Here is a 13735-nt window from a genome sequence, read left to right as displayed (position 1 = left end):
ACTTTCACTGACAGAGTTGCTTTCAGTGACCCATTGTTTACGCATAACTGGCAGCGCCTATCCTTGTAGCGCCACCGAAGCGAAATGTGTGTTACACAATGATAGGTAGTTCTGCCTAACGGAATTGACAATAGGTAGTTCTGCCTCACAGAAGTGACAATAGGTTGTTCTCCGTAACGAAATTGACAAAGGGTAGTTCTGCCTAACAGAATTGACAATAGGCAGTTCTCCCTAACGAAATTGACAATAGGTACTTCTCCCTAACGAAATTGACAATAGGTACTTCTCCCTAACGAAACTGACAATAGATAGTTCTGCCTAACGAAATTGACAATAGGTAGTTCTCCCGAAGGAAACTCACAATGGGTAGTTCTGTCTAACAGAAATGACAATAGGTAGTTCAACCTAACAGAATTGACAATAGGTAGTTCTCCCTAACGAAACTGACAATGGGTAGTTCTGCCTAACGGAATTGACATTGAGTGTATGTTTACCTCAACAAATCCCGAGTCCTTGCATCCTCATGCTCACACTGTAGAATATTTGTGTATTGCACTGAACCGCCAAAGAAACTAACATTGTTGTTGTTGTCTTCAGTCCTGAGACTGGTTTGATGCAGCTCTCCATGCTACTCTATCCTGTGCAAGCTTCTTCATCTCCCAGTACCTACTGCAACCTACATCCTTCTGAATCTGCTTAGTGTATTCATCTCTTGGTCTCCCTCTACGATTTTTACCCTCCAGGAGCGCTGCCCTCCAATGCCAAATTTATGATCCCTTGATGCCTCAGAACATGTCCTACTAACCTATCCCTTCTTCTAGTCAAGTTGTGCCACAAACTTCTCTTCTCCCCTATTCTATTCAATACCTTCTGATTAGTTACGTGATCTATCCACCTTATCTTCAGCATTCTTCTGTAGCACCACATTTCGAAAGCTTCTATTCTCTTCTTGTCCAAACTAGTTATCGTCCATGTTTCACTTCCATACATGGCTACACTCCAAACAAATACTTTCAGAAACAACTTCCTGATACATAAATCTATATTCGATGTTAACAAATTTCTCTTCTTCAGAAACCCTTTCCTGGCCATTGCCAGTCTACATTTTATATCCTCTCTACTTCGACCATCATCAATTATTTTACTTCCTAAATTGTAAAACTCCTTTACTACTTTAAGTGTCTCATTTCCTAATCTAATTCCTTCAGCATCACCCGATTTAATTTGACTACATTCCATGATCCTCGTTTTGCTTTTGTTGATGTTCATCTTATATCCTCCTTTTAAGACACTGTCCATTCCGTTCAACTGCTCTTCCAAGTCCTTTGCCGTCTCTGACAGAATTACAACGTCATCGGCGAACCTCAAAGTTTTTACTTCTTCTCCATGAATTTTAATACCTACTCCAAATTTTTCTTTTGTTTCCTTTACTGCTTGCTCAATATACAGATTGAATAACATCGGGGAGAGGCTACAACACTGTCTCATTGCTTTCCCAACCACTGCTTCCCTTTCATGCCCCTCGACTCTAATAACTGCCATCTGGTTTCTCTACAGATTGTAAATAGCCTTTCGCTCCCTGTATTTTACCCCTGCCACATTCAGAATTTGAAACAGAGTATTGCAGTCAACATTGTCAAAAGCTTTCTCTAAGTCTACAAATGCTAGAAACGTAGGTTTGCCTTTTCTTAATCTTTCTTCTAAGATAAGTCGTAAGGTCAGTATTGCCTCACGTGTTCCAACATTTCTACGCAATCCAAACTGATCCTCCCCGAGGTCCGCATCTACCAGTTTTTCCATTCGTCTGTAAAGAATTCGCGTTAGTATTTTGCAGCTGTGGCTTATTAAACTGATAGTTCGGTAATTTTCACATCTGTCAGCACCTGCTTTCTTTGTATTTGGAATTATTATATTCTTCTTAAAGTCTGAGGGTATTTCGCTTGTCTCATACATTTTGCTTACCAGCTGGTAGAGTTTTGTCATGACTGGCTCTCCCAAGGCCATCAGTAGTTCTAATGGAATGTTGTCTACTCCGGGCGCCTTGTTTCGACTCAGGTCTTTCAGTGCTCTGTCAAACTCTTCACGCAGTATGTTATCTCCCATTTCGTCTTCATCTACATCCTCTTCCATTTCCATAATATTGTCCTCAAGTACATCGCCCTTGTATAAACCTTCTATATACTCCTTCCACCTTTCTGCTTTCCCTTCTTTGCTTAGAACTGGGTTTCCATCTGAGCTCTTGATGTTCATACAAGTGGTTCTCTTATCTCCAAAGGTCTCTTTAATTTTCCTGTAGGCAGTATCTATCTTACCCCTAGTGAGATAACCATTTATCCATTTTGCACTTCCTGTCAATCTCATTTTTGAGACGTTTGTATTCCTTTTTGCCTGCTTCATTTACTGCATTTTTATATTTTCTCCTTTCATCAATTAAATTCAACATTTCTTCTGTTACCCAAGGATTTCTAGCAGCCCTCGTCTTTTTACCTACTTTGTCCTCACTACTTCATCCCTCAGAGCTACCCATTCTTCTTCTACTGTGTTTCTTTCCCCCATTCCTGTCAATTGTTCCCTTTTCTCTCCTTGAAACTCTGTACAACCTCTGGTTCTTTCAGCTTATCCGGATCCCATGTCCTTAAATTCCAACCTTTTTGCAGTTTCTTCAGTTTTAACCTACAGGTCATAACCAATAGATTGTGGTCAGAGTCCACATCTGCCCATGGAAATGTCCTACAATTTAAAACCTGATTCCTAAATCTCTGTCTTACCATTATATAATCTATCTGATACCTTTTAGTATCTCCAGGATTCTTCCATGGAAACTAACATAGGCATGCATATTCAAATACAGAGATGTTTAAACAGGCAGAATACGGCACTGCGCTCGGCGACGCCTGAATAAGACAAGTGTCTGGCGCAGTTGTTACATCGATTACTGCTGCCACAATGGCAATTTATCAAAAACTTAAGTGACATTTAACGTGCTGTACTCGGCACACGAGCGATGGGGCACAGCATCTCCGAGGTAGCGATGAAGTGGGGTTTTCTCGTACGACCATTTACGAGTGCACCGTGAATATCGGGTGTACGGTAAAACATCAAATCCCCGACACCGCTGCAAGATCCTGGAATAACGGGACCAACGACGAATGAAGAGAATCGTTCACCGTGACAGAAGTACAATCCTTCCGCAAATTGCTGCAGATTTCAGTGTTGGACCATCAACAAGTGTTAACGTGCGAACCATTCAACGAAACATCATCGATATGGGCTTCTGGAGCCGAAGGTACACTCGTGTACCCTTGATGACTGCACGACACAAAGCTTTACGTTTCGCCTGGGCCCGCCAACATCGACTCAGGACTGTTGATGACTGGAAATATGTTGCGTGGTCGGAGTAGACTCGTTTAAAATTGTGTCGAGCGGATGGACGTGTACTCGCATGGTCACAACATCATGAATCCATGGACCCTGCATGTCAGCGGGGGACTGTTCAAGCTGGTGGAGGCTCTGCAATGGTGTGAGGTGTGTGCAGTTGCAGTGATATGGGATCCCTGATACTTCTAGATACGACTCAGACTGGTGACACGTACGTAAGCATCCAGTCTGATTACCTGCAGCCATTCAAACCCATTGTGCATTCTGACGGACTTGGACAATTCCAGCAGGATAATGCGACACCCCACACGTCCAGAATTGCTACAGAGTGCCTTCAGGAACACTCATCTGAATTTAAACACTTCCGCTGGCCACCAGACTCCCGAGACTTGAACATTATATCTGGGATATCAGGAGATATCTCCACCCCCTCGTACTTTTACGGATTTATTGACAGCCCTGCAGGATTCACGGTGTCAGTTCCCTCCAGCACTACTTCAGGCATTAGTTTAATCGATGCCACGTCGTGTTGCGGCACTTCTGCGCGTTCGCGGGGGCCGTACATGATATTAGGAACGGGTACCACATTCTTTGGGTCTTCAGTGTAATATATTTGTGCTTAGATGCACTATACGTGTTGTTTCGGGTTTTTCATCATCCAAAAATCTTTGAATGATAACCACCATCTTCTTTTCAAACTGTGAGGCCCATAATAATAATACTAATAATAATAATAATAATAATAGTGATGTAGCAGATGGAAGAAGGCAGCGAACGGAGCTAGACGCTCTCACCTTTTAGTAGCTGGAGGAAGCAGCTCTCCCTGACGTGTCTGGGTGCTCCTGGAACACAAATTTCCAAGTTAACTGACAGAACTCTCTTTCGCCAATTATGCGCTTCTTCAAAATACGATTACAATAACATTACATTACAATTCACTTAGGAAGAAAGAAAAGCTAATGAAGAAGCTGCGCTGTAACGGTAATGGCGAGAACGATAAATGTATCTTCTAAAATTTGGAAAAATAACTATTAACTGAATAATTAATGATGACTCAGTTCGTATGAAGAAACTTTAAGCAACGGCCGGGGGTATCTAGAAAAGAAAGGCATATAGTACGTGTAGAATTTTCTTAAATATGTAAGAGCGTTGATGGAACTTCATCAAATGAATTATTTAATTTTTCTTATGATAATTTTTTTAATGTTTAAAATGTAGTTGAATGCGAGATAGCACCCACAACATAGAAAAAATAGCCCTATAGTATCAAATTACAAGATTGGTGAACATCTGCAACATGCCACATAACATAAATATTTAGAAATAGGAATAAAAAGCAAATGCGAAACACGATGATTGTTTAACAATGATAACGGGGAAAGCCAATGAAAGACAGATTTGTTGACAGAGTTCTGTAGAAGTGCAATGCTTCTGTGAAGGGACTCTCATACAAGGCATGGTTCAAATGGTTCTAAGCGCTAAGGGACTTAACATCTGAGGTCATCAGTCCCCTAGACTTAGAACTACTTAAACCTAACTAACCTAAGGACATCACACACATCCATGCCCGAGGCAGGATTCGAACCTGCAACAGTAGCAGCCGCGCGGTTCCAGAGTGAAGCGCCTAGAACCTCTCGGTCACCCCGGCCGGCACACCTTCTTAGTGTCGTGTTTGTTCATCTGTCGGACTTGGTGCATAGTATACATCCGTCAAGTCCTTGGTACGTTTTCGGAGGCATGTGGCACCAGATGTCTGCGGTAAGGTCACACAATTCTCCTAAGTTATGGGCCAATGATATGTAACGCTAGCTGTCGTCCGAGTGCGTTCCAGATACGTTTCATCACGTTCAAATCGGGCCAGTATGATGCTCAGAACATTAACGTGAGTTCAGTATCGTGTTTCTCAAACCGCTGCAGCACGATTCTGGCCTCGTGACAACGTACGTTATCCTGCTGGAAGATGTCAACGTCCTTGGGGATGACATCAAGTATGAGGTAATGCAGGTGGTTGGTAATATTTTTCGCGTAGTCCACAGTGGCAGTGGTGCCTTAGATTACTACCACAGTCACGGAAGCCCAGGTGGACGTCTCACGTCCCACATAGCATAATTCTGCTCGTAGTGATCTGCGTCCTTGTTGCGGTGTATGCTTCGAGCAGCCATTCACTCGATGATGGTGTATCTGAACGCGACCAATAACGATGTTGTACAGTTAATACGGGAACACGTAGGGGTCGTCTGATGAGGAGCCCCATGTTTAACCATCTACTCTGAACGGTGTGATCCGGAACACTTGTCCCTGCTCCATCATTGTACTTCGTCGCCAGATTTGCCACAGATCGCTTCTTATCCTGCTTTAGACAGCGGACGAGTCTCTGACATCCAACTTCTGTGATGTCTAACACTTTCTCACCTGCTCGTGGTTTCACGGTCCTCCAGCTACTTCCCATAGATGCTCACTACACTAGCAAGCCAACAGACGACCTGCTTCGTCTTTTCCAAGATATTCGTTCCCGGGCGTTGAACCACAACAATCTGCCCTTTGCCAAAATCACTTATGTCAGTGGATATGCCCATTTTTCGGTCGTATTGTCACTAGAACGATTTACTATTTGTTTTTGTTCCGCCTATATACTTTACTTATCATGTCACATGTCCCCAACGCAATCAGAAGGCGTTCAGTTTCTTTGTAGTCAGTGGCGATAATGTTTTGGCTCATCAGTGTATATTCATATTGTTTTAACAGTTAAAAATATTAAACGTTTTGGATAACATGAGGGTAACAATTATTTCTCGCAATGGTTTACTGTAGGACGAAGGTGTTGTGGAGTGAGAAGAAGACTCCAGAAGATGAGAAGACAGCACTAACTGTCCCAGTATTCAAGAAAGGGAGTAGGTAGGACCATAGAAACTGCAAGTGAGTCATACTGATACCACACTTCGCGGAGGTATATGAAAAGATCCTAGAGAGCACAAATTGAGAGAGCAACATCGTGGCTTCAGACATGGAAGGTCAACAGTTGGCCTTGTACTAACACTGAGCCAACTCCCGGAGCAACACTATAAAGCTGGGGAAGATCTCGTGATGGTCTTTCTCGATGTAGAAGAGGCGTTTGGTAGCGTCTGTAGAGGAAACGTCTGGGAAGCACTAAAAAAGAAGGACGCGGGAAAAGAGACAACAAGCAGAGGGGAGGAAACATGCTGTGTGAGTTGTATGAAAGTGGGAAATGAAAGGACGGATTCCTTCCAGTGAACAAGTACAAAAAAGTGGTTCAAATGGCTCTGAGCACTATGGGACTTGACATCGTGGGTCATCAGCCCCCTAGGACTTAGAACTACTTAAACCTAACTAATCTAAGGACATCACACACATCCATGCCCGAGGCAGGATTCAAAGCTGCGACTGTAGCGGTCTCGCGGTTCCAGACTGTAGCGCCTAGAACCGCTCGGCCACCCCGGCCGGCTAAACAAGTACAGAAAGGAGCATTACAAGTAGGATATCTGAGTTTGGCTAAGGTATAAAACGTAATATAGCCCCTACCTGGGTTTCTAGTTTAACATCCACAAGAACATAAAACCCGAGAGAAAACAACGTTGCGTTAATGCAGTCAGCATTAAACAAATAATCATTGTCCGGAAAATAAACTTAAGATTTAGGTTGGCACGGCATGCATTTCACGTGCCTGAAAACTCCAGGTAGTGAGAGCACCAAAAGGGACATTTTCACTTGACACACACCCAGAAAAGGATTTATGAAATCGTGAAAGACTTTGAGGTTCATTGATACTGAATGCAAACAGCTCTAGAGGCAGGCATGTGTAGCAAATTGTGATGATGATGTCTATGATCGACTTACTGCGGATGAATGCCCAAATAAGTGGTTTACCAAAACATTTACTGAAATTATTTACCAAAATCATTCAAAGTGAATGCTGGTTTGAGTCCTTTGAACAGGTCACTACCGATATTGCTGCAGTCATTAAATCAGCACAGCCAAGAGCATCTTCCTTGGAGAGACATTTGTTGTCCCAGGGGATGAGTCAAGAACATTACCTACGCAGTGAATTGTACCTATAGAAAAATTCAGTGGTGGGTGTTAAGATGGCCAGAATATGTTCCCTGGTTGGACTCGGAATGTTACCTTTTGTTTATGACAAAAGAATTGTAGAAATTATTTTGTTTTCTTCGCGAAAACAATGTAGACAACAGCATGAACACGATCTTCCGTGCCGCTCGCTTTGGCCTAGCGGTTCTAGGTGCTTCAGGCCGGAACCGCGTAGCTGCTACGGTAGCAGGTTCGAACCCTGCCTCGGGCATGCATGTGTGTTATGTTCTTAGGTTAGTTAGGTTTAAGTAGTTCTAAGTTCTAGGGGACTGATGACTTCAGGTGTTAGGTCCCATAGTGCTCAGAGACATTTTCAGAGAGCCACGATCTTCCATATCTCAGCATAACAACGCTCTTGTCGACGAAGCATGGAGTATTCGGAGGAATCTGGGCAGATCTGCCAGAGTAGCAGGTCAAAGTCCAATTCGGAAGAAAGCTTTTTGGTCATTCTTATCAGCTCATCAACCCTATATCAATCCGCCCAGAAACCCAGCTCTTAGTTGACTAGAAATACATACCACACTACGTATGACAGGAGTTGTTTAAAAGCATTTGCCCCTCCACAACCGCCGCTCTTCCTTCACAAGATGAAACGCTGTAATAGAAGCAAAAGCATCATCTGCACTGTGTTACGTAGCTGCCATATTTGTAATAGAAAGAGGACAGAATGTTGGTCACTGTACCAGAAAGGAAAATATATGAGGGTAACAGCAAGTTTTAATGTCGTGCCTTATGGTAACTCTTATATTTGTGTAAACAACAGTGCTTTATGAACTGACAAAATACTCGTATGTCGTGCTTACGCTTGCGAGCCAAGATTTTGTTCCACCCAGAGCTGGAAGCTGGAGAGCAAATTCTGTTTTTAGGAAAGGAAGGAAGGGTGATTAGAGTTTAGCGGGAGCACAAGCTCGGATTGGGGAAGGACAGAGAAGAAACCAGTTGTGTTGATTCAAAGTATCCATTCCAACATTTGCCCAAATCAATCTAAGGATACCACGAAAGACCAGAACCGGAATTGTCAGAAGGACATTTAAACTGCCTATCGCCAGAATGCAAAACTTCTACAAGAATGGCAACACGTACGGAACCGACATATTAACAACCTGAGCATCAGAGTGCAATACCACAAAGTCAGCAGGTGGCTGGTACTCACATTTTCTGGCAGAGTAACATGTTCTGTAGCATAGTAATGCAACTTACTGCTTTTGTGGACTTGTGGGTGGAGTACTTGGACTGGAATCTTTATTTACATATCTTACATTGGTCATGACGTAAGTCAGCCAGTGCCCGTCGATGCAGTGATGTAGCAATTAGTCTCAGATGAAATTAGACAAAGATCTCAATGAACTCAGTTATGAATGTAATTAAATTAAAAAAAGAAATGGAATAAACATTAAAAATTAGTAGACTAATGTCTTGGCAATTAAACTGGGGAAACGAGAATGTGATTCAAGTGAACGCATATCTAGACAAAACAATTACATTCGTTGGTGTATTACCTTTTAGTTTAGTAAATATAGGTGAAAAATATTACAGACGGATATGTGTGTGTATTTATTGCCGGAATTGAAAGCATGTTGAACCTTTAACTGCCGCCATTACTCGTGTTTCAGGTGATTAAGCAGCTAAAAGTCTTGTTTGTCTCAGCACTATAAAATACAGTATGTCCAACATACTCTCTCTCTCTCTGTCTGCGTTCTTTCGTGTGCTGGCCAATCTGGAACTCTGTAAGCACAGGAACACTTCTTACTCCTCCATCTAAAATATAGGTGTAAACACCAAACTTTCTGTTGTCATAGAACGGAAAATGTAAGCTACGTGAGCATCGTAGAGGAAATAGAAATCTACACATCTTTGGCAAAAAAAAATCCTGAATCATCCAACAGAACTCAGAAACCAGAAATATATTGAGTACTTCGAGAAGATTCTAGTTGATAACAGATAATTTAGAAAAAAAAACGATCTTAAATTTTACTTACAATATCAATAGATTTTCATCAAACATAACACTTTCAAAACAAACCATATTTCTAACATATAAATCGATAAAACAACGACCTTGCAGAAAGAAAACGAAAGGACATCCTGCTTGAAAAGTAGCATTTGTGATCTTGCTATGTAAGTAAAAATCTTATTTTACAACTAAATACAACAGACACACACATTATATATATCACACGAACCAAACATTGTACAGATATCATACATATTTCATTTTGAAGAGAAACCCTGGAAGCTTTTTTTTTTCATGTATGCCGCCACAGCGTAGTCTGGTAATTTGCCAATACTCAGCGCCAGTCGGAAACATGGAGAATTCAGGTGCGGAGCGAGCTGTTTCATGAACTTGCCTCCCCGATCACCAAATCTTCCTCAGCGTGCCTTTCTTCTGTGGGCACACATTAAAGACCTGGTGTATGTGCCGCCTCTACAACGTGATGTAGCAGACCTCCTGGAGAGAATACGGGAAGCGACTGCCACAGTCGACGATGCCATGCTGGAACGGGTATGGCAAGAATTCGATTACCGTATTTACGTCTGCCTTGTCATTCTCTGTTAGCATATCTAATATTAGTAAAAAAAAAAAAAGTTTCTCTTCAAAATGCAATATGTATGACATCTGTACAATGTTTAGTTCTTGTGTAACAAATAATTGAAAGTGGCCGGCCGATGTGGCCGAGCGGTTCTAGGCGCTTCAGTCTGGAATCGCGTGACCGCTACGGTCGCAGGTTCGAATCTTGTCTCGGGCATCGATGTGTGTGATGTTCTTAGGTTAGTTAGGTTTGAGTAGTTCTAGGTTCTCTCCTGGAAATAGAAAAAAGAAACATTGACACCGGTGTGTCAGACCCACCATACTTGCTCCGGACACTGCGAGAGGGCTGTACAAGCAATGATCACACGCACGGCACAGCGGACACACCAGGAACCGCGGTGTTGGCCGTCGAATGGCGCTAGCTGCGCAGCATTTGTGCACCGCCGCCGTCAGTGTCAGCCAGTTTGCCGGGCATACGGAGCTCCATCGCAGTCTTTAACACTGGTAGCATGCCGCGACAGCGTGGACGTGAACCGTATGTGCAGTTGACGGACTTTGAGCGAGAGCGTATAGTGGGCATGCGGGAGGCCGGGTGGACGTACCGCCGAATTGCTCAACACGTGGGGCGTGAGGTCTCCACGGTACATCGATGTTGTCGCCAGTGGTCGGCGGAAGGTGCACGTGCCCGTCGACCTGGGACCGGACCGCAGCGACGCACGGATGCACGCCAAGACCGTAGGATCCTACGCAGTGCCGTAGGGGACCGCACCGCCACTTCCCAGCAAATTAGGGACACTGTTGCTGCTGGGGTATCGGCGAGGACCATTCACAACCGTCTCCATGAAGCTGGGCTACGGTCCCGCACACCGTTAGGCCGTCTTCCGCTCACGCCCCAACATCGTGCAGCCCGCCTCCAGTGGTGTCGCGACAGGCGTGAATGGAGGGACGAATGGAGACGTGTCGTCTTCAGCGATGAGAGTCGCTTCTGCCTTGCTGCCAATGATGGTCGTATGCGTGTTTGGCGCCGTGCAGGTGAGCGCCACAATCAGGACTGCATACGACCGAGGCACACAGGGCCAACACCCGGCATCATGGTGTGGGGAGCGATCTCCTACACTGGCCGTACACCTATAGTGATCGTCGAGGGGACACTGAATAGTGCACGGTACAGCCAAACCGTCATCGAACCCATCGTTCTACCATTCCTAGACCGGCAAGGGAACTTGCTGTTCCAACAGGACAATGCACGTCCGCATGTATCCCGTGCCACCCGACGTGCTCTAGAAGGTGTTATTCAACTACCCTGGCCAGCAAGATCTCCTGATCTGTCCCCCATTGAGCATGTTTGGGACTGGATGAAGCGTCGTCTCACGCGGTCTGCACGTCCAGCACGAACGCTGGTCCAACTGAGGCGCCAGGTGGAAATGGCATGGCAAGCCGTTCCACAGGACTACATCCAGCATCTCTACGATCGTCTCCATGGGAGAATAGCAGCCTGCATTGCTGCGAAAGGTGGATATACACTGTACTAGTGCCGACATTGTGCATGCTCTGTTGCCTGTGTCTATGTGCCTGTGGTTGTGTCAGTGTGATCATGTGATGTATATGACCCCAGGAATGTGCCAATAAAGTTTCCCCTTCCTGGGACAATGAATTCACGGTGTTCTTATTTCAATTTCCAGGAGTGTATTTTAGCGGCGTCTGAAGCTGGCAGCAATAAGTAAAGAAGAAGATATTAGGAAAGCAGCTCTGGCGGACCGTCATTATAATGTATTCTAGACACGAATTAACAGACGACTTTATCGGACACAACCAGTTGACAAGAAGACGGTGGGGCGACGTAAGAAAAACTCGTTGATGGAAGCGCAGGCAGGCGTCGTGGTCGTCCTTTTAGCGACCGGAGGGGCAACAAGTGCAGAGCAATGGGGGGGATCGCGTGGCTTCCGGCGTATCGAGTGGCGCATTCCGCGGCGCCTCTAGGGTTACGCCGGCCGCAGCTCGTGTCGTGGTCCGGCCAGATAGGTTTCAGCGTCCTTCCAGAGGGCGCCAGGTGTCGGCCCGGCCAGGAATGCGCCCGCCGCCGCCTGTTGCACACGAGAGCGGGCCGCGCCGCAGTCGCAGGTGTCCGTGTCCACATACCGCAGCCGCGCTGGACCGTCACTGCACGGCGCGATGTGGGACAGCTGGCAGGACCACACAGTAGCTCTCCATCCAGCAACCTCTCAATGGGAAATCCGCTTCTCCCGACCTTCGGTGAAGGTTTAGCCCTGTGGGCTGTACCATCAGACAGTCGTAGGAGCAATGGGGCACAGGTCACCCCCGTTTTCAAGAAGGGACGTCGAACAGATGTGCAGAACTATAGACCCATATCTCTAAAGTCGATCAGTTGTATAATTCTGGAACACGTATTACGTTCGAGTATAATGACTTTTCTGGAGACTCGAAATCTACTCTGTAGGAATCAGCATGGGTTTCGAAAAAGACGGTCGTGTGAAACCCAGCTCGCGCTATTCGTCCACGAGACTCAGAGGGCCATAGACACGGGTTCACAGGTAGATGCCGTGTTTCTCGACTTCCACAAGGCGTTTGACACAGTTCCCCACAGTCGTTTAATGAACAAAGTAAGAGCATACGGACTATCAGACCAATTGTGTGATTGGATTGAGGAGTTCCTAGATAACAGAACGCAGCATGTCGTTCTCAATGGAGAGAAGTCTTCCGAAGTAAGAGTGACTTCAGGTGTGCCGCAGGGGAGTGTCGTAGGACCGTTGCTATTCACAATACACATAAATGACCTTGTGGATGTTATCGGAAGTTCACTGAGGCTTTTTGCGGATGATGCTGTGGTATATCGAGAGATTGTAACAGTGGAAAATTGTACTGAAATGCTGGAGGATCTGCAGCGAATTGACGCATGGTGCAGGGAATGGCAATTGAATCTCAATGTAGACAAGTGTAGTGTGCTGCGAATACAAAGAAAGAAAGATACCTTATCATTTAGCTACAATATAGCAGGTCAGCAACTGGAACCAGTTAATTCCATAAATTATCTGGGAGTACGCATTAGGAGTGATGTAAAATGGAATGATCAAATAAAGTTCATCGTCGGTAAAGCAGATGCCAGACTAAGATTCATTGGAAGAATCCCAATCCGAAAACAAAGGAAGTAGGTTACAGTACGCTTGTTCGCCCACTGCTTGAATACTGCTCGGCAGTGTGGGACACGTACCAGATAGGGTTGATAGAAGAGAGAGAGAAGATCCAACGGAGAGCAGAGCGCTTCGTTACAGGATCATTTAGTAATCGCGAAAGCGTTACGGAGATGATAGATAATCTCCAGTGGAAGACTCTGCAGGAGAGACGCTCAGTAGCTCGGCACGGGCTTTTGTTGAAGTTTCTAGAACATACCTTCACCGAAGAGTCAAGCAGTATATTGCTCCCTCATACGTATATCTCGCGAAGAGACCATGAGGATAAAATCAGAGAGATTAGAACCCACACAGAAGCATACCGACAATCCTTTCCACGAACAATACGAGACTGGAATAGAAGGGAGAACCGATATAGGTACTCAAGGCACCCTCCGACACACACCGTCAGGTGGCTTGCGGAGTATTGATGTAGATGTAGAATCCTTGTTGCATTTGTTCCCAGATGTCCTTGCCGCAATTCATCTGAAATTGTTACACGGCCGTTTTCATCAAACTGTCCCGTTGTTGTTGT

General features: G+C 44.9%; 1 protein-coding gene across 1 annotated transcript in view; it reads right to left on the bottom strand.

Moving 5' to 3' along the window:
- The window catches only part of LOC126273092 (repulsive guidance molecule B-like), a 1683331-nt gene that overhangs the window by 1333107 nt on the left and 336489 nt on the right, over positions 1–13735 (bottom strand). The window contains exon 2 of the mRNA XM_049976517.1: positions 4173–4220. Within this exon, the coding sequence (XP_049832474.1) occupies positions 4173–4220 (48 nt within the window). The remainder of the gene's footprint in view (positions 1–4172; positions 4221–13735) is intronic.

The sequence above is a fragment of the Schistocerca gregaria genome, chromosome 5 (genome assembly GCF_023897955.1).
Source record: "Schistocerca gregaria isolate iqSchGreg1 chromosome 5, iqSchGreg1.2, whole genome shotgun sequence".
NCBI classification, from domain to species: domain Eukaryota; kingdom Metazoa; phylum Arthropoda; class Insecta; order Orthoptera; family Acrididae; genus Schistocerca; species Schistocerca gregaria.
Note: the sequence above shows the minus strand (reverse complement) of the source record. Positions and strands in the feature narration are given on the sequence as shown.